This window comes from Anolis carolinensis, chromosome 6, assembly GCF_035594765.1.
Source record: "Anolis carolinensis isolate JA03-04 chromosome 6, rAnoCar3.1.pri, whole genome shotgun sequence".
NCBI lineage: Eukaryota > Metazoa > Chordata > Lepidosauria > Squamata > Dactyloidae > Anolis > Anolis carolinensis.
Window position 1 is genome coordinate 107121784 of NC_085846.1, and position 19716 is coordinate 107141499.

A 19716-nucleotide genomic window follows, 5' to 3' on the forward strand; every position below is an offset into this window, starting at 1 on the left:
TTTACCAAGTCTTTTTTTGTGTAGCTTCTCATTCCCATAGTTCCCTTATTAAAGCCCTCCTTCCTCCTTTCCACTTTCTTATCTCGTCCTTCCTTATCTCTGCCACTTTCCAACTGCTTCTGAAAGTTCTGCTTCCCTTCTTTGGTCCTCTGTTTTTATCTTAATTAATTTCCTTTTCGATTTCTAAGTTAATGCTATTTGCAAGAGCATCTATTGGCTTCTCCGTGGTTGCTTACAAAATCACTTGGTTATGATAGGGACAACAATTATCTTTACAAAGTTACTTAGTTATGGTAAGGATAACTAATTATTCCCTGTATTGTTGCACTTCTTTTTGGTTTCCTTTGTTTTATTTTTTCTGCTTCCTTATATAAAAAAGAGCCAAAGGAAATCCTCAATTAAACCTCCCAAAAAACATTTAGGAGTAACAAGTCAACATTACTTATTGTGCGCCACCCAAAACCACTATTATTATTGGAAAAACCACAGCAACCCACTTAGCATTGTTGTTTGTTCTGTGTTACTTCTATGTTACCAATACTTCTAGGTTATGGCATCTTGTTACATTACTATTCAAAGAGATAACTGTGTTAATCTTAACATAAAAAGACATCAGATGTGACCCCAAGTTGGTTGTGAGGTCTCACTGCTGGGAAGAGCCATCTAATGAATTGGGCTGTAGTCCCAATTCATGGTACAATGCCCCCTTCCCCACAGTTGATGTTAAAGGTGCGATGAGGTTCCTGTATCTCTTTTTGATATTACATGTGCCTGTTCCACAATGCGTTATAATTTAGGTTTTTATGATACCCTTGTCCTGGTTTTTATTGGGTTTCCTTGGGGCAGGGCTGAGTAGGCATTTTCCCAGTGGTTGAATTTTACAACCAATTGGGGACTATGTTCTGAGACTGCATTTCTCAGTGTAACTTAGGGCCAGAGAACAAGTGTGAGGTCCTAGTAGAAATGAGAGAGCTAAGTGAACAGCATTCTTCACTTGCATTCACCTCACTTATTGGCTTGTGCTTAGAGCAGAAGTCATGCAAATAAATCCAAGCAAAGAGTTATAATTGGCACATTGGTTTTCAATGTCACAAAGCCGCAGAAACCTAAGAATCTAGCTAGTCATTCTATGACCTTGTCCACCGACTCCCTCCCTTTTCTTAGGGAAAACATTCCTGGGAAGGCAGTGTACAAGGAAATGCTTGTCATTTCCAGCTGGCTGTAGGTTTTTCGTAGGCCAAGACCCCCGAATACCTTGGAGGCACAGCTGCTGAATTACCTGAGACACAGAAGTCGGGAACGAATATTTTCCATTGCTTTGTTTTAATGAAAAGTCTGGGCAGGTATTTGTTTTCTCTGTAAGACAGGACTGGAGACTATAGGGTGAAAACCTGTGTGGATATGCACACATAAAATAATAATGTCTGTTTACCCTCTAGTGACACATAGTATTCAGTAATCCTTTGGAAGGATTTTAAGGCTTGAAGGTGAGATGCTATTCGGTTGTGGAATAGCAAATCATACCAATTTGTATTCAAGGCAGCTAGTTTCCTTCCCCTTCTGTCTTCTTCACCTGCCCAAAAAAGGTGATTAACACTGCAGAATTGACAGGACCTGTTGTTTTCCCAGGAAATCACCTCTTTCTCTTTCTCTTTTTCTTTCTCTCTCTGGTACAGTTGGATATTTTCCTATTGAATCTGCCTCAAGCTCTCCATGAATGAGGCAAACTATTTTGACAAACTGGTGGGAGAGGACATACCTCTGTGTAAAGGTCACTTTGCCTTTTTGTAGTTAATCCTGGCCATCTCCAGAACATGTCAATGTTTCTGAGCTGATCGGGTTTTTTCCCCAGTCCAAACAATGCTACAAGTCTGTGCGGGTAAAGTGCTTTTCTAAAGGGGTTTAAGGGAGAGAGCTGTCAGTTAACAGGCCGTATATGTTGCATTGACAAAAGAGGATTTTGTGAGTGATATCCAGAGCAGAAGCAAGGAAAGGAAACCTACAGATCGATGTACTTATTAAGCCCTATATGTTTGCATGGTGCTTTGTATTCTTCAAATGCATTCTTGAATTCTGGAGAAACATATGGGACACAGAGCAGTGCCCCGGAGAATGATGTTATTCGGGATACATTTGAGCAATAAGCAATATTTTATATATGTAGAAGTTTCTTCTCCTCTTTTCTGCCTTTTCACCTCTTCCATATCAACTTCAGAAAAGAGATAGAGAGAGCTTATCGCACATCCTATGGAGTACATGCTTTTCTTATGCACCTTTGTTTTGTAACCAAGATGATAGATCGAGTGTTATCTGTGTGTCAGGAAGCCCAAGCAACTAAAGCTGGATTTGCAAATGTTAAAGCCCCTGCTCTAACATTGACTTTGGGCTTCTGAATGCAAATTCTTCCTATCTATCTATCTATCTATCTATCTATCTATCTATCTATCTATCTATCTATCTATCTTTAACTTGCCCTGGGAATAAGTCGAGGGAAGGATATTGATAGGTAAGGAAATTACAGGAATGTGTTGCCCTTGGAATGCTGCTATTCAAAGTCAGAATGATTTGCTTTGGCTAAGAAACCACTGGCATGACTTGTAAATGATGACATTAGAAGCTAGTAAGAACAAGGAAGAGAAATTTTCTTTTCAGGAAAGAAGTTAATGGCAAGCTAATAACCTCAATCCCAGCCTACTGTAGGATGCATTTTTAGCTTATCTGCTGCCATGTATTAATGCCTTTTGTAGATTTTCTAGGCCCTGGCTAATTCAGGTCCTCCTTGAGCTACTTGACAGCACAGCATGCACCGTTTTCCCCCCAAATGGCATAATTTCATCCTCTTTATCTCTTTCTATTTATCTTAAAAAGGGGACTCCTCCTTCTGTCTGGATTTTCATAGAAGCCAAACCAAATGAGAGCTCATTTCTGAAGACTTTTCTTGCAAAAGTATGTCCAAACTGGAAATAAATATCTAATAATGATTACAATAAGCAGAAAATGCAAATAGAGTTGAGAACTTGCTGGATGTCTGAACTATGAAAAGGTTATACAAGTCAATCATGAACTAGTTTCTCATCCCACCATGTCATTCAAAATTCAATATACACACACTCATCAATTTAGTAAAACATTTTCTCAAATAGGATGTGGGGAAGCTGGCGCAATGAAGTGGGGAATTGATGCATGTCTTTTATCTGAGTCAAATAATTTATTAAACACTTTAACTGTATGTACAAAGCAAAGCTAAATAAGCTGTGGAAATCAGATCTGTCTATAATACTATTTATGTTGATAGCAACTAAATTTTTCCAAGTCTCTTGTTTCCCTCACTTCTGTCGTGCATAATTTCTTTGCTTTGTGATAAGATCATTGTAATGTTTAATGCTCTTTGCAAAATTCTCTTTTTTTTGCTTTAAAATTCTTTTCTACTTAAAGAAGTTTCAAGCACATATGTACAAATTAGGACACTGAACTCTTGAACAGATGCATGTCGCATGTCAAGGGGCTCCATGTGCATAATTTCGGTCCTTTTAAAAATAATATTAACTGCCTGTGTACATTGAAACAAGAGACCCAAAAACTGAAGAAGCATCTTCTCCTTTCTAACTAGTTTTTAGTCAAGGTGGAACATATGTTTTAGCTGTATGTGAAAAAGGAGAAGAGGAAGGAATGGTAAACCATACAATGGTGATTAGACTTGTTTGACTCAGTGCTGCAAAAAAAGTGCAGCTGCTCCCCTGCTCCATTTGGAAATATCCAAACTCTAGCATTATGAGGAATTTTTCATGTCAGAAAGTGGAGTTTTAGTCTGGATTTTCAAGGAGCTATCCAAGGTGCCAAATTGTGTTGCTGAAATAAGTCCATCACTTTGGGTATCTCCTTTAAAACTCATAATAAGGCCTGCAGTGGATATGAAAGCAATTGCCCACCAATAGTGCACTATGGGTATGCAAGCCATTGGCCACCAATAGCGCACCATTTGGGGAATCTTTATAAGGAGGATTCGGTCTGCTTTACACAGAAACTTTGTTGAATGTGACCAAAATTCCAGATGTGTTGACAATCTTTTTCTAAGAATGACCATCCAGATGTCTCCAGAAAGCCCCCAAGTAATGTTTGCTATTATTTGTTCAGCCTTTGGTTTTCAGAGACAGTTGTTTGAACTTGATAATTATAAATTACTGAAATGAATGCATCTTAAAGGTCTGCTTTGTTTTGTTCTGTTTCTTTTAAAAAGTTGTCAAGGTCATCATATTCTACAGCTGTCAATTCCATGTATTAACTATTACTTTGTTCTGTGTTTTACCTGTGAGAATCAACAACTAATTTTATACTTCCACGTTCTTGCATAAGGGAAGTTGGAATAAATTTGTTTGGGTTTTGTTTCTTTGTTGTTGTTTTTTTTGGTTACATAAGGATAAATCAAATTGGCTTACACCTTCTTCTTAAATCTTCTTCCTCAGACTGGCCCATGTTATTCCTCTTCTCTTCTCTGCCACAGGCATCTGGGAGCTCAATTCAGATTTCCCAGAGCCCTTCAATCATTAGCTAAAATAGCAAAACAACAACAACAACAACTAGGAACTTCAGGAATTTCCATTTACCGTATATACTTGAGTATAAGCCGAGGCACCTAATTTTACCACATAAAAACAGGGAAAACATTGACTCCAGTATAAGCCAAGATACCAATAAAATTACATTAATTGAGGCATCAGTAGTTTAAATGTTTTTGAATCTTTACATCAAACTGTAATTTAAGATACGACTGTTCAACTCTGATTAAATCATAGAATCATAGAATAGTAGAGTTGGAAGAGACCTCATGGGCCATCCAGTCCAACCCCCTGCCAAGAAGCAGGAAATTGCGTTCATTATTTTCATCTTCTTCAATGTAAATGTGCTTATGTATCCTTTTAATAATAATAGAGTGAAATAATAAATGTAATAATAATAATAATAATAATAAATGCAATAAAATAATAAATGTAATAATAAATAGAGTAAAATAATAAATGTATTATTAATAATAAAAATAGAGTAAAATAAATGTAAAAGTAACAACAATAATAGAGTAAAATAATAAATGTAATAATAATAATTAATAGAGTAAAACAATAAATGTAACAATACCAATACTAATAGAGAAAAATAATAAATATACCATATATACTTGAGTATAAGCCAACCTGAATATAAGCCCACCAGGACCCTCACCCGAGTATAAGCCAAGGCGGGTTTTTTTCAGTCCTAAAAAAGGGCTGAAAAACTAGGCTTATACTCGAGTATATACAGTAATTTTAATTGGATTTTTAAAGCAAGGTGCAATTTTCAAGATGTGATATTCTTGGCCTCTGTCTCAAAAACTCAAAGGTACTAAATGTAGTAAATTTGCTCTGATTATGATGGCAGATCTCTTAAAAAGTGTTTGGTTTGCTAAGCAAAGCCCAGTACCTTTTGCATAACTGTGTTTCATTTGAAGTGGCCTTTTCATTGCCTCTGTGATTTATTTTCATGGGTCCTCTCTTGCTTTGTCTTCAACCAGGATGCAGGAAGCCAACAGATAGGCTTCTTGCTTGGCAGCTGTGGTGTTACTGTGGCCTTGACTAGTGACGCGTGCCATAAAGGACTGCCTAAGAGCCCCACGGGGGAAATACCACAGTTTAAAGGTAGGCTGGCACTATGTCTTCATACGCATTGCAAGGAAACGGAAAGAACAATATTGATCGCCATGAGGGAGGCCAGCTCTGTGAGTGGTCAAAACACATTGAGTTTTCAAAAACAAATAAAGCAAGCAATCATCTACCAGCATGTGAATATTTGTCTCCTGCTTTGCTTTGAGTTTTACTACATGCTCATCAGTTCTCTCCTGCAGGTTAGATTTATGCCTCATTATTCATTAACCAGAATCCAGCCTAAATTTGTACCTTAACATTTACTGCAGTAGAAAAAAGAATCAAAGTACAGTAGAGTCTCACTTATCCAACGTTCTGGATTATCCAACGCATTTTTGTAGTCAATGTTTTCAATACATCGTGATATTTTGGTGCTAAATTCATAAATACAGTGATTACTGCATAGCATTACTGCGTATTGAACTACTTTTTCTGTCAAACTTGTTGTATAACATGATGTTTTGATGCTGAATTTGTAAAATCATAACCTAATTTGATGTTTAATAGGCTTCTCCTTAATCTGTCCTTATTATTCAACATATTCGCTTATCCAACGTTCTGCCGGCCCGTTTATGTTGGATAAGTGAGACTCTACTGTAATAGGAAGAAAATCAAAGGGGGGAAAAAACCCAGTTTTTATTGTTGGTTCACAGACCTGAATTACATCCATAGACCCCTCTAGAGATTACATATATTTCAGGTTAAGAACTACTATTTTATTGTTTCTGCCTGGCTGCTGCTTTAGCGGGGATGCCTAAAATAAAGACATGACTCAAGCTTTATGTTTTCTATCCAAGGCTGGCCGAAATTGCTGTGGTTTGTCACAGAGTCAAAACATCTTTCAAAACCTCCTCGAGATTGGTTTCCACATATCAAAGATGCAAACAACGACACAGCTTACATTGAGGTGAATTCAGTATGTGTGTGTGCATGCATGCATGTATGTGTTTCTTGTCCTCTCCCTCTAGATTAAATTTCGTTGAGGATATCATATTCCTTGCCTCTTTAAATGTCATATTATACATGTGCTGGTTTTCGTCAGACATTGAACCTCCAATCCGTTCATGCTTTGAAGAATTTGGAGCATCCTCAGTGTGCATTTTCCTTAATATAAAGGGATGAAAGATGTATCTATTTACAGCTCATATAGCTTTGAACATATTTACATAGAAACCCATTCTCATTTTTTTGGGTTTTTTTACCTTTCTGCAATTTTAGCAGTTTACCTTCATAGCCCCCAGGACTATTTTGTTGTCAATTTTTTCCAGACCGCCCAAAGCTTCCCAATACACTCTGGGAGACATGGAGAGCATTTCTACCATATTTTGGGATATTCCCCTACCTCAACTTGGAAATGGCCCAAGAGGCCCTTAAAATATGTCAAAATATTCCCTGCTCCAAATAGGCATTGGAGGTCATTCGAGGGCAAATCTTTTGCAAATGAGGTGTGGGAATGGGCATAGTTCTCCCAAGGTCTACTGGGTTACTAATGCAGTAACCTAACACACAATTAGTCATCCAGTCTAGAAAAATAAAATAGCTGCCATTGACCTGGGTGGGCCAGTGCTCTAGGACATAAGTATAAAGGCCACTTGGTGCCACCTGCTTTATCCCCACAACATTTCCAGCTATGCAGACTCACAAGGTAGATTGCCACTTCCTCTGCCACCTGCTTTTCCAGTCTGGCCCACTTGTGTCCAGTGCAACTTTCCATCACAACCAGCCCTTCTCCAAGCACAAGACGAGAAGTCGATTGAGTTTGTCTCTGGAAGTTGTGTTCCCAAAAGTGATTATTCCAAGGTAGTAAAATAAACGGCAGGCTCTGAATGTGGATGGTTATAGGCTCAGTTTGTGATCATCCCAATTCAACAATATCAGTAGGAGGTGGTGAGAAAGACTTCTGTTGGAGAGCCACTATCAGTCAGAGTCCAGCAGAACAAATATTCTAGCTTGGTTGGTATAAGTCAGGTTTCTGTATTGCTAGGGTTTCAGACTGGAAAGCCCCAGGGATCAGGACCGATCAATTCAGCACTTAGACTCATTCCTACCACTGAAGCCAGTTCAGACCTGATAAAGTATTGATACCAGGTTGTTGTTTTTTTAATAGCTTTGTCTGGATCTTTAGGGAATAAGGGATAATGGAGAGCAGAGGATGTGTAAAGAATTAGCAGGATATGTGGACGCAGAAGCAGGCCGCTGGCAAAGAAAACCTGAAAGCCTGGTGGTTGAATAATATATGGCTTTGGTTGAGGTTTAATTTTTAATGGGGATGCTGGTTAATGTTAGAAGGGCAGAAACAATGACTTACTGCTTCACAGAGCTTAGGAAATGCTACTATTTTTCATCTATAACACCCAGGATCCCCGATCCAGTATGGCTACTTTCCTATATCTTGCTGTTGGATGAAATGAGATCTTATCTGCTGCTTCCCAGAGTCAGCAGGGTTCAAACAGAGCTCATACCTTAATATGTACATTAGCCATTTATCCCGCTGCCTGACTTTCATTACCTATAAGACTAAGCATAAGAGTAAGCATCTGTGCTCTTTTTTGTGCTGAGATCTTCTCCAGATGGACAGTTAGTTGATATTGTTAACAAGTTTATATATATATATTGACCCACACAATCTATTGGCAATTCCCAGCACCAGTCTCAATTTTTTATTCCTTCCCTCAAGTGGGTTTTATTTTTAGTCCTGAGATATATCAAAGCAAAAAAAGGACCCTTTCTTTCCTTTCCTCTCTCTCTCTCTCTCTCTCTCTCTCTCTATATATATATATATATATATATATATTCAGAGTATTATACAGGGTGTCCCAAAAGTTTCCATATATGGGAAAAATTAACAAACGAATATTATATTTTTCAATATTTTAATATTTATGTTTTTTGTTTTTTGTTTTTTACACTGGAAGAGTTTTGTAAAATTTTGTAATGAATATTTTGTAAATAAAGATATATTTTTAAAAGTAAAGATTTCCTCTTGACATTAAGTCTAGTCGTGTCCGACTCTGGGGTGTGTGTGTGTGTGTTCATCTCCAATTTTAAAGCCAAAGAGTCGGCGTTGTTTCTAGATGCCTCCAAGGTCATGTGGCTGGCATGACTTCATGGAGCATCATTACCTTCCCGCCATTGATCTACCCACATTTGCATGTTTTCAAACTGCTAGGTTGGCAGAAGCTGGGGCTAACAGCGGAAGCTCACCCCGCTCCCTGGATTTGAATAGCTGACCTTTCAGGCATCAAGTTCAGCAGTTCAGTGGTTTAACCCACTGTGCAACTGGTTATATTTAGCTGTGGTTTTTAATTAAAATATATTTTAATGTATTTTAACTGAATTTTTTAAATACTGTTTATATTTAATTCTGTTTTGATGTTTACTTATTTGTATAGTTTAAATTGTATGCTAGTGCTTTTATGTTAAGCCGCTTTGAGTCTCCTACGGGTGAGATAAAGCGAGGTGTATAATAATAATAATAATAATAATAATAATAATAATAATAATAATAATAGCTACAAATCTCCTATTTCCCTATGTATGGCCAACTTTGGGACATCCTGTGTTACAGTGCATCAAGGCACCCATGAAATGGTATTTCTGGAGTAGACCTCAGTAATTCTAAATTATTTTTTAGTGGAGAACATTTGCACTTCAACCCTTAGGAGCACTTCAGAAAACTGCGTCCTGATTTTTAAAAAAATTCAAAGAACCGTGTTGCTGATCCAAGAAATTGCTACAAGCATCCTCACATGGGAATGAAAGCAGGAGACAGCAACAACAATCACTGGAATAATGCAAAGCAGTCCCCCAGGTTATGAACATCCAACTCGTAGTTATAAACGGGGGTGAGACAACAGGAAGTGAAAGACATCTACCCCTTGGAAGGGAAATTCACTCCTGAAAGAATTATAGTAAGGAAAAGGTGTCTCAACTGAAGCTTTATCTCTAATCCTTGTTTCCACAACAAGCCAAATATTTCAAAATCCAATTATCACAGGGACAGAAAGTGAGGGGAAATCTTCTGAACAAGGGCACAGAGCAGCAAAAGAAAACTCTACAGGGGTGTTAACCCTTCCCTATACTACCCAAAGTTTGTGTGTGTGTGTGTGTGTGTGTGTGTGTGTATGTATGTATGTATGTATGTGTGTGTGTGTGTGTGTGTGTGTGTGTATATATATAGCTGGAGTTTCACTTAAAAATGTACTTGTTCCAACTTACATACAAATTCTACTTAAGAACAAACCTGCAGAACTTATACTGTTCATAACTTGGGGACTGCCTCTAAAGAAAAATTGCCGATGTCATTTTTAGTCTGTTGGAGCTTGAAACTCACTGCCTTTCCATCTTGTCCTCTCTCAGTTGATTATCCCTTCAGTTTCAACCTTGATGTGAATTTTTTAGAATAATATTTATTTATTTATTTACTTATTTACTTACTTTGCAGTACAAAACATGCAAAGATGGAAGTGTTCTTGGGGTTACTGTGACAAGAATTGCACTGCTGACCCACTGTCAAGCTCTTACACAAGCCTGTGGATATACAGAAGGTATTTCAGCAAGTTTCCTTCCTAAAAGAAGTACTTTAAATACTAATTATGTAGAATGCTAACTGCTCATTATAGATTTAGCATAGAGATGGAAGAGCTATCACTCCTAAGCAATGATTGGTTTGACCTGTCTTTGGAAAGCTGAATTTCCAGGGGTTTTTGTGCACCCTTGGCACAATACAGAGCAGTTGCTTATCTTGTTCAAAGGACAGTTGCACCAAGATAAATGAGTTGCAAGTTGGAAGATCATGGCTGGGATGCAAGCCGATTTGAACTGTCCAGATAGGGGTGTGTCATGGATTGTATTTTGCTGTATTTTGAATTAATATAGAAGAAAAAAAAATTCTGTAGAATAATTCCTAGGCTCTAATGTTTGCTCAAATTAAAGAGAGTTCATTGGCCTTGGAGATATGTATCATGAGTCGTGTTACAGAGACATGTGACAACTGTATAGGTGGAGTTGTCTTTCTTCTTAAAATTGTATTCTTTCAGATGTATTTTCTACATTTTTTTTAAAAAAAACAACTCTGTTTCTATATGAACCCATTGATTATGAGAGATAATGCAAATGAAAACAAGAGTCAAAGGGAAAGGAAACAACAGTTTAGCCAAGAGCAATCTGTCAGTAACGATTTGTCTCAAATGGTTCTGCAGTTCCTCTTTTGACCATTTTTAATCATCAAATTTGTATTTAATTATTTTTTAAACTGAAGCTTTTTTCAGGCTGTTATTTAACTCTGTCACTACTAACCTTTCTTTTCTTGTACAGCTGAAACAATTGTGAACGTATTAGATTTCAAGAAGGATGTTGGCTTGTGGCATGGGATTCTTACAGTAAGTCGCGCCTCATGCAATAGCTATTTAAAGAATGAGATTTTTCTATTTCACATTTGCACTCTGATTGGAAATGATTGTGCGGGAAGTCATATACTAGGAAATGCCATAGATGTAATCTATTCATACAGAAATTAATATTTTTTCTTAGCAAGAAATTATTGGGGCAACTTCCAGAATCCCCCCCCCCCCAAAAAAAAAGCAAGGGCAATTTATTGACATCCATGCTGGCTAGAGAGGAAACTTTTCCAAATTCTGGAGTAAACCAAAGACCTGTTGAATGTAGAGTACTTCATTCAATAGTGAGCAGTCTTGGAAGATGATAAGCAATTCCTCTTGCCCCATGTGCAATAACTGAAGATCTACAACTCCTGAAAGTAAAGGTTTTAAAAACAGAGGAGTAATTTTTTCAAGGAGTATCGACACTATAGAATTAATGAATTTAACTGCCATGGTTCAGTTGTTGTTTGATGAGATACCATAACACTTTCATGTCACACTGCCTTAATTCTACAGTTTAGATCAGCCTTTAGCATTGACCATAGCATATTCACAGCTGAAAGCCTACTCTCACATTGCCTTTAATAAAATAATAATAAAACTTTATTTATACCCCGCCACTATCTCCCCATGGGGACTCGGGGCGGCTCACATGGGGCAAGGTCTGGCCAACATAGTTCACAAAAGTAACAACATGAATACATTAGCATAATATACACAGGTTAAAATACAATAAGGTAATAAAACAAGAGTTAATACATCAGTAATAATATCAAACAACCACCAATACAATTCAGTCAACTTCATAGGTGGGGGAACTGCAGCAGCAATAATAAGGACCTGGTAAAATTCAGAATAGAATTTGCCTGCAGCCTTTGAATTTCAATAAAATGTCTGAAGGCAGGCAAGTAGTCTTTCTGGGCAAGACTCATTCATTAAAGGGTGAAAACCAAAAACCCTCCAAAGCTCTATTCACTGTTCTGATTTCCCAGAGTGGAGCTGAGAAAGCGAAAACACCAGAGCTATCTACAGAGAAAAGATTGTGAGATTCTAGGCATTTTTTTTTCATTATTATTGTTGTTGAAACCAACATTCCCCTTAATTTGATTTCAGAGTGTTATGAACATGATGCATGTCATAAGCATCCCATATTCGTTAATGAAAGTGAACCCACTTTCATGGATACAGAAAGTTTGCCAGTACAAAGGTAAGCGTTACCTTTCTATACCTGTATGCTTTGAATAGATGAGAGGTGGATATCATGGGAAGATCTAATCTGTTATGTCAGCCGTGAGGGTGATGGCTAGAATTCCTCAGGGGTCAATTTAAAACAAAACTACAATTTTCTCCCCAGATACTCTATAGAGAGTTAAAAGCATTATCACTATGTTTTGGGCCTAATTTAATCTCACAAGAGATCTTTTTTCAAAAAGAGAGTGACTTATATTTGTTTCTATTGTTTGAAAGGACTTTTCATTGCTGAAAATGGCCCAGAAAGGTCTAATAACTAGTGGTGTGCATTCGGGTAAAAGCTTGTCCCATTTCGTTTCTGGCTTTCGTTGCAGGGCCCGATCCGTTTTTGGAAAGCCTCCCGAAATTGGGAGGATTGTTTTTGGTTGTTTTGTTTTGGAACCCGAAAATTGGCCTATTAAGGGAGGGGGACTGGCTCCACTGGCTCCCCTTCCTGAGGCATTCGGCTGCCTGGCAGGCACTGTGGTTCTTCTTTTCCTTCTCCTCCCTCGGGCTTGCAATACCCCGCATTCACTCGCTCGAGTCATGGCCAGGCAGCCTCACTTCCAGACCTTGGCAAGTAAACAGGAAGAAACCACCGCCCCTCCTTCCTTTCAACTCTGAGAGTGTGGTGGGCAGCGGGGTGTATGTGTGTGGTGGGGTATGTGACTGAGTAGGTGCTTGGCTGCAGGCAGGCACTGAGAGGTGTGTGCAACCTTTCCAGGCCTGCCTGCATGCCCCACGCCACATACACACTCTCCCTGGAAAGAGAATGTGTGTGTGGCGGGGCGCAGGCAGGCCTGGAAAGTGCATGTGTGCCTCTCAGTGCCTGCTTGCAGCCGAGTGCCAGAACAGTCACCAACCCACACCCACACACCTGGAAAGGAGGGAGGGAAGATGGTTCCTTCCACTCTGATGCTGAGGTTCAGATGTGAGGCTGCCCGGCCACAACTCCCGTGAGTGAATGTGGGGCATTGTGGGCGTGAGGGAGGGAGGAGGAGAAAGAGGAGAAGCATGCACACATGACATTTCAGCTCCACATGAAAGCAGGCTTTTGTGTCAAACTGAGTTTTGTGTGGGAAGGGGGCTTCCTGTTTCGTGCTTCCGAATAAACGAAAGACACGAAAGAAATGGTAAGAACGAATTTCGTGCACATGTATACTAATAACATGGTTAAAAAAGCCTTTTGGGATGCAAACACTGTTCTGCTTTTTTTTACTGGGGAGATGTGTTGGGATGTATTTTCCTCCCACCCATATCTCACGCCTGAAGGCTATAAAGAATACATTGCTAAACTGGGATTTTCCTCTGTTTGTTTACCATAGTAATAAGTGCCCATCTTCTGCATCTTCCTGTTTGTTTGTGGCCTGTCTTATGAGATCTATTGTGTACTTAAATAAATGTTGAACTTTTCAAGCTCGAGTTGAACCAATATCTCTTTCCTCTCGTTTCCTTTCCAGCAAAAGTTGCCTGTGTAAAATCCAGGGATATGCACTGGGCATTAGTAGCACATAGAGATCAACGAGATATCAACCTTTCCTCGCTCCGTATGCTAATAGTAGCTGATGGCGCCAATCCATGTAAGTGGTGGTGGGAGAATGCAAGAAGGGCATAATGATGGATTTTTTTGTTATTGGGCATCCTTGGTTGACCTCAGCGGTGATGCAAGCCACTCAATGAGGCTGCATATTTTAAGTGTTTGGTGGATGTTTTCATTAACAAATTCATCCCATGTGTGAAATGGTTTGTTTTCACATTTAGTTTTGGGTTGGCATTTAAACATGATTGGCTTTGGCAGAAATAGCAATAGTTTCATGAACATTTTGAGTTTTTGTGCAAACTGTTTTCAGAAAGGATAATTTATTTTGGTCTGGGGTTTCTTTTCAAGTGTTGTTTTTCTTCAATAAAATCCTGAAGCAAACCTGATATTCCACATTAATGCAGCAAATCCAATTAAATATGATATGACAAGCTGTTATGTAAAGGTTGAATAAAATTTATCCTTCAGCAGTAGGAAGGAGCAGAAGATTTCTCTCCAAAGCTTTCAAAAGTTTTATTTTCATGCTTGGATAGACATATCAGAGTAAAAAATAACCTTGAATGTAAGTTTAAAGTATGAAGAATGTTTTGTCACAAGAGGCTGCTCCTCCTTTGGCTTTTCCCTCTTCAGTTATTTTCTGTCTGTGGTATAGTACATACTTTGTTTACTTATTTGGATTGCTCCTTATATTTTATTTATTGAGCTGGTTTTGTCACAAACATTAGCTTTGTTATGAAACCAGCTATATAAAGTCAAGAAGAAGTCAGCAGAATACATCAATGATGATGATGATGATGATGATGATGATATCATCAGCCCTCCAGGAACCCCCGGTGGCACAATGGGTTAAACCCTTGTGCTGGCAGGGCTGCTGAATTGAAGGTTGGGTTGCTGACCTGAAGGTTGCCAGTTCGAATCCAGGGAGAGCACAGATGAGCTCCCTCTGTCAGCTCCAGCTCCCACTTCCCAAGCAGGGACATGAGAGAAGCCTCCCACAAGGATGGTAAAACATCAAAACATTTGGGCGTCCCCTGGGCAACGTCTTTGCAGACGGTCAATTCTCTCACACCAGAAGCGACTTGCAGTTTCTCAAGTCGCTCCTGATACCAAAAAAATCAGCCCTCTGTTTCTAGGGATTTCTCATTTCAACTATTCATGGCTTGAAAACATTTCTCCAAAGAAAAATCCAAAAAGCAAACTTTGATTTTTCCATTTTATATAAGAGATGTCATTTTAATGTGCTGTTGACTTGAGCATCTACAGGTTTGGTATTAAACTATCCCCAGCAGATACCTTGTATCATAACAATATAATGCAGATTGTAAAGAGAAACTAATTATAGCCAAGAGACAATATGAGCACCTTTTGGTATCTTTTAAATTGTTTTAACTCTATGTTAAATTGTATTGCTTTTTAGTATAATTTTAGCCAATCCAGGAGAACAGCAGGATATACACTGAAAGAAACAAACAAAAGATTCAATGAATGAAGCCCGAATTAGTCCAAAAAAGCTTCTAAAATAATAATTCATGATAGAGCAGAATCACTGGGAAGTCAATTCCATAGCCTTCATAGCACCATTGAGAAGACCCTGATCTTTGACACCATCCTCTATGTCAGGGCTTGTAAAACTTTTCCACTCGGCACCTCTTTTGTCCTGAGAATTGTTCACATGACCCAAATTTATATAAGTATATAAAATAGATATAAAAAATAAAACATGTACTGACACCAAATCAGCATTTCAAAGGCTTGTGAAGCAGGCTGATTTTCCTTTTTATGAAGTACAGCTAAAGCATCTTCTGCAGAGTCTAATGTAAACACTGCACAACAGATGTAGGCAAATGTCTAAAATAGTCATGAGGTGGCATTCAGAAAAAAAAACAGGACCCCAACATTGAATAAAGGGGACCCCATTTGGGGCTGGGACACAAAATATGGTCCTAACCCCAAATACCCAGGTCCTAACTCACTTCGAGTATACAAGAGTCAAACCTGTTTGTTTATGTGATTTGTATCCTACTTTACTCCCAAATGAGACTCTGAAAATTGATTGGGTTCCAGTGAAACTGTTTGAAAATCCTTGGCATGATTCACATGCTTTTCTACTTTGATAATGCATGCCAGATTAAAGAGAAGAGAAGTGTGATTAAGCCATTAGAAGCAGCAGGGGAAGTGGTTATTCTGTTTCTTGAAACCAAACATTAAACTCCATGTGAAAGAGAATTTTCTACGTGTATCTTTTTTTCTAGATACCAGGTATAGATATTCTGCTAGAATCCTGTAAATTGGTATTAATTATGTTGGAATAAATTTCTGTCCTACATGGGGTTTTAATTAAAGTATTTTCAAAAGCCTACTGCATAACTGAGATGCAAGCAGTCCTTCCCTTTTTTATGAAACATTTAGGCAAAAATGTTCTAAATCTGTCCAAATTGGATTGAAAAGGATTACAGATCCCTGCCAGTCCTTTGGATATCAAAACTCTGTGTCATACAAAGATCCCCTTGCATTAGAAAGGTCTTTTTCAGCACATAGGACTAGAGTAGTCCTTCTCTAGATGAGTAATTCCCAATCTTGAATCCCTAGATATTGTTGGAATCAAATGCCTAGAAGAATCAGCCATCATGGCCAATGGTGAAGAATGGTGGAGTGTCATTGTCCAACAACAGCTGTTAGAAGTTATAATCTCTATGTCTACTATGTCTGTAAGAAATTTGAATGATAGCTCTAGTCTTTTGACATGTTCTATTCAGAGCATCTCTTATTTTCAATATTGCTTATTACACACAGAGCTATGTTAAAGTCAAATTCCTTGATTTTTAATTCCAGGGTCTATTTCTAGTTGCGATGCGTTTCTTAATGTCTTCCAAAGCAAAGGCCTAAGACAAGAAGTCATCTGTCCTTGTGCTAGTTCACCAGAAGCTCTCACAGTGGCTATTAGAAGGTAAGACATTTTTATATTCAAAATAAAAAGTCCTGAAGGCAATGTAGGTTTGTATCTAAAGTTGCCCCAGATCCAAAGAAATGGGGAAACATTTAATCATGGGATTCATCACAGATCTTTACTTTGGAAACATTGCGTCCCTTCGTTTTGTTTTGTTTTTTTCCCCCTGGTTTCCTCTGCTTTAATTCTAAAACTAGTATGTTATTTAAGATGGTCTACAGACTGGTTGTTTTTCACTGATGTGAAGTTGAAATTATATACACTAGACCCTCAGTTAACCAGAATTTAAGCAACTGGAACTCTCAAGTAACCAGTCCAAAATTGGAAGAAATAATACTTTTAGTATGAATTAAAATAAAATCAATGTTAGAAAAAATGTTAATTAAGTTACATTTGTATTTAATTTGCTTTTAATTACTGCATTTCAACATTATTATCATGTCAATACACTGTTTATGGTATGTTATAATATTAGTTAGGCCTATTTTTAATAGTAACTCTCGTGCAATCAAAAACTACATTTATCCGGCATCTACTAATTTCCATGGTTGCCGCTTAACTAAGAGTTTACTGTAGTTGTTTTTTTACATGCAGATTTAACTCTCTGCCTCCCAATTTTATCTGTCCTTCAGAAGCTATAATGTTTTGATGTTGAAAATGTTGAAAGGCAACATTACATACATGTCATTCCAAAATGCTTTGTATTTTATTCAAAGATCTCTTGGTACTTTATCCAAAGGTTCATTGTATTGCATTGTATATCAAGTCATAAAACTACCTAATTGCTCTATATTATTTTTAATGTGGTTGTTTTCATTATGGCTGCAGAGAAACAATGCTGATCGATTTCTCCCGCTATATGTGCCTAAAAGTTGGAGGCATCTAGATTATGGTGCTCACATTTGCATTGGGGTAGTAGTTTAAAGGGAGACAGTGTGGCGTAGTAATTAGTCTGTTGGGCCAGAGAGACTTGGGTTTATATCCCTGACCACAGGCTGACCTTGTTTTACTCAGACTGTCAGCTTAACCTTCCCACAAGCTGGTTGTGAGCATAAAATAGCAAGGAAGCATACTAAAGTTTCAGGATATGAATGTGATTATAGGCTTTGCCCACATCTGTCTTAGCTCATATTGACATTTATAATATTATATCATAATTTTCCGTTTAATTTGCATTTTAAGGGGTATTATTTATTTATTGCAATATTAATTATAATTGTGTTTTAATTATGGTGAGAGTTGCCTTCCATCCCAAACAGGTGGAGAAACTAGAATTATTTCTAGGGGACTCAGAATGTAAATCATAGCACTCAATCAGCCAATCGATAGTAATCATCTAGTTGTGAGACTACCAGTCAACTCAGTATTTTCTACACTGAGTTGCAACTTCTCTCTGTGGTTTCATAGACAAATTGTATCCTAGATTGGGCTTGGTATGCAGAGCAACTTCTCTAATGTTGCGTTGTGATTCAAAAATGGTTTTTCAAATTGTCTATATAGGTTTATTCACAAGTTCAATATTTGCCTCAAGTTGCACTGCAGGAAATAAGAAGGGAAATGCATTACTTGGATATTGTAATATATGCTTGTACATGTATATTGGAACCATTAATGAGTTTTAGATCCCAGACTAAATATAGTGATGCCCCATCAATTTTCATAGGATTGGCACCACCTTGTCTTCTCTGTTTTTTGTAAGGGTTTTTCATATCCACCCTGCCAAAAATGGAAATTGAACATTACTGCTCCATGCTTGTCCTTTTAACATGTTTATGCTGCTTCCAGAAATGATACGTTTCATATAGTTAAATGCATCCAGTTGGCTGAAAATAAATTAATGAATCAATTATCTGTGTACCATAGCAAACTTAAACTTACTATCTCAGATAAGGTTCAGTTTATATTGTAATACTCCCCTTTTCTTGTTTATGTCAGTCTTGTACAATGAAGGGACAAAGTCTGATTTTAAAAGCAAAACGAAAGAGAATTTTCTGTTTCCAAGGTGATCTCTGAACAGCATGGTACATGTGACAGATTACAGGGTTGGAGATGATGTTGATCAATAGTGTGGCTACATTTTTCTCCTAAGTGATGTGGACGCCATTCATCACTTCTGGCCATTTACTGAGCTCCCTTTGTTATGCTTTACTGCACATTCAAATCAACCTGTGGCTAGCACACTTGATCCTTTTTGTTGGTTTTATGTTGGGAGAGGAAGGGGGAAGTCCCTTAGTAATGGAAATTTGTGGAGCCAGTTACCTGTTGTTGCTTTACCTGATGCCCAGCTAGTATTTCAGAAAACCCAGGAAATCGGAGAACCGATTTCTTATGCCAGTTTGCAAAAGGCAGAGAGGACACTAATGCCTTGTTTGATGTTTCATGGTATGCCCACATTACATGAGAACATCTACCCTCACTAAAAGCAGCATTGCTCAGAAAAAGTCTTGCCACTTTGGAAGACAACATGCAAAATTTAGCTGCCTAGATGCCTTTGGACTGCAAGACCCATCAGTCCTAACCTAGCCAACAGTGAAGAATATTTATTTATTTATTTACAGTATTTATATTCTGCCCTTCTCACCCAGAAGGGGACTCAGGGCGGATCACATTATACACACATAGGGCAAACATTCAATGCCCATAAACACATCAAACAGAGACCGAGACAGACAGACGCAGAGGCAATTTAACCTTTTCCTGAGGGGATGTTCGATTTTGGCCACAGGGGGGAGCAGCTGCTTCATCATCCACTCTGACGGCACTTCCTCATTCCAGGTCATAAATTAGTTAAACTTGCCTCCCCACTTTTTTATAAGTGGTACCTTATTTCCTACTTGATAGATGCAACTATCTTTCGGGTTGCTAGGTCAACAACGAGCAGGGGCTATTTTTTATTTTCAGTTGACGGGTGCTCACCCACCAAGGGCTGGCCTCGAACTCATG

General features: G+C 38.1%; 1 protein-coding gene across 6 annotated transcripts in view; it reads left to right on the forward strand.

Moving 5' to 3' along the window:
* dip2c (disco interacting protein 2 homolog C) overlaps positions 1-19716 on the forward strand; it is a 332595-nt gene that overhangs the window by 246763 nt on the left and 66116 nt on the right. For 3 of the 6 annotated variants that reach the window (XM_016994243.2, XM_016994247.2, XM_016994244.2), the window contains 8 exons: positions 2869-2946; positions 5546-5669; positions 6473-6582; positions 10120-10222; positions 10992-11056; positions 12170-12263; positions 13747-13866; positions 16659-16773. In XM_016994243.2, coding sequence (XP_016849732.1) covers positions 2869-2946; positions 5546-5669; positions 6473-6582; positions 10120-10222; positions 10992-11056; positions 12170-12263; positions 13747-13866; positions 16659-16773 — 809 coding nt within the window. The remainder of the gene's footprint in view (positions 1-2868; positions 2947-5545; positions 5670-6472; positions 6583-10119; positions 10223-10991; positions 11057-12169; positions 12264-13746; positions 13867-16658; positions 16774-19716) is intronic. The other 3 variants (XM_016994245.2, XM_016994246.2, XM_003221935.4) reach the window with 1 other exon arrangement.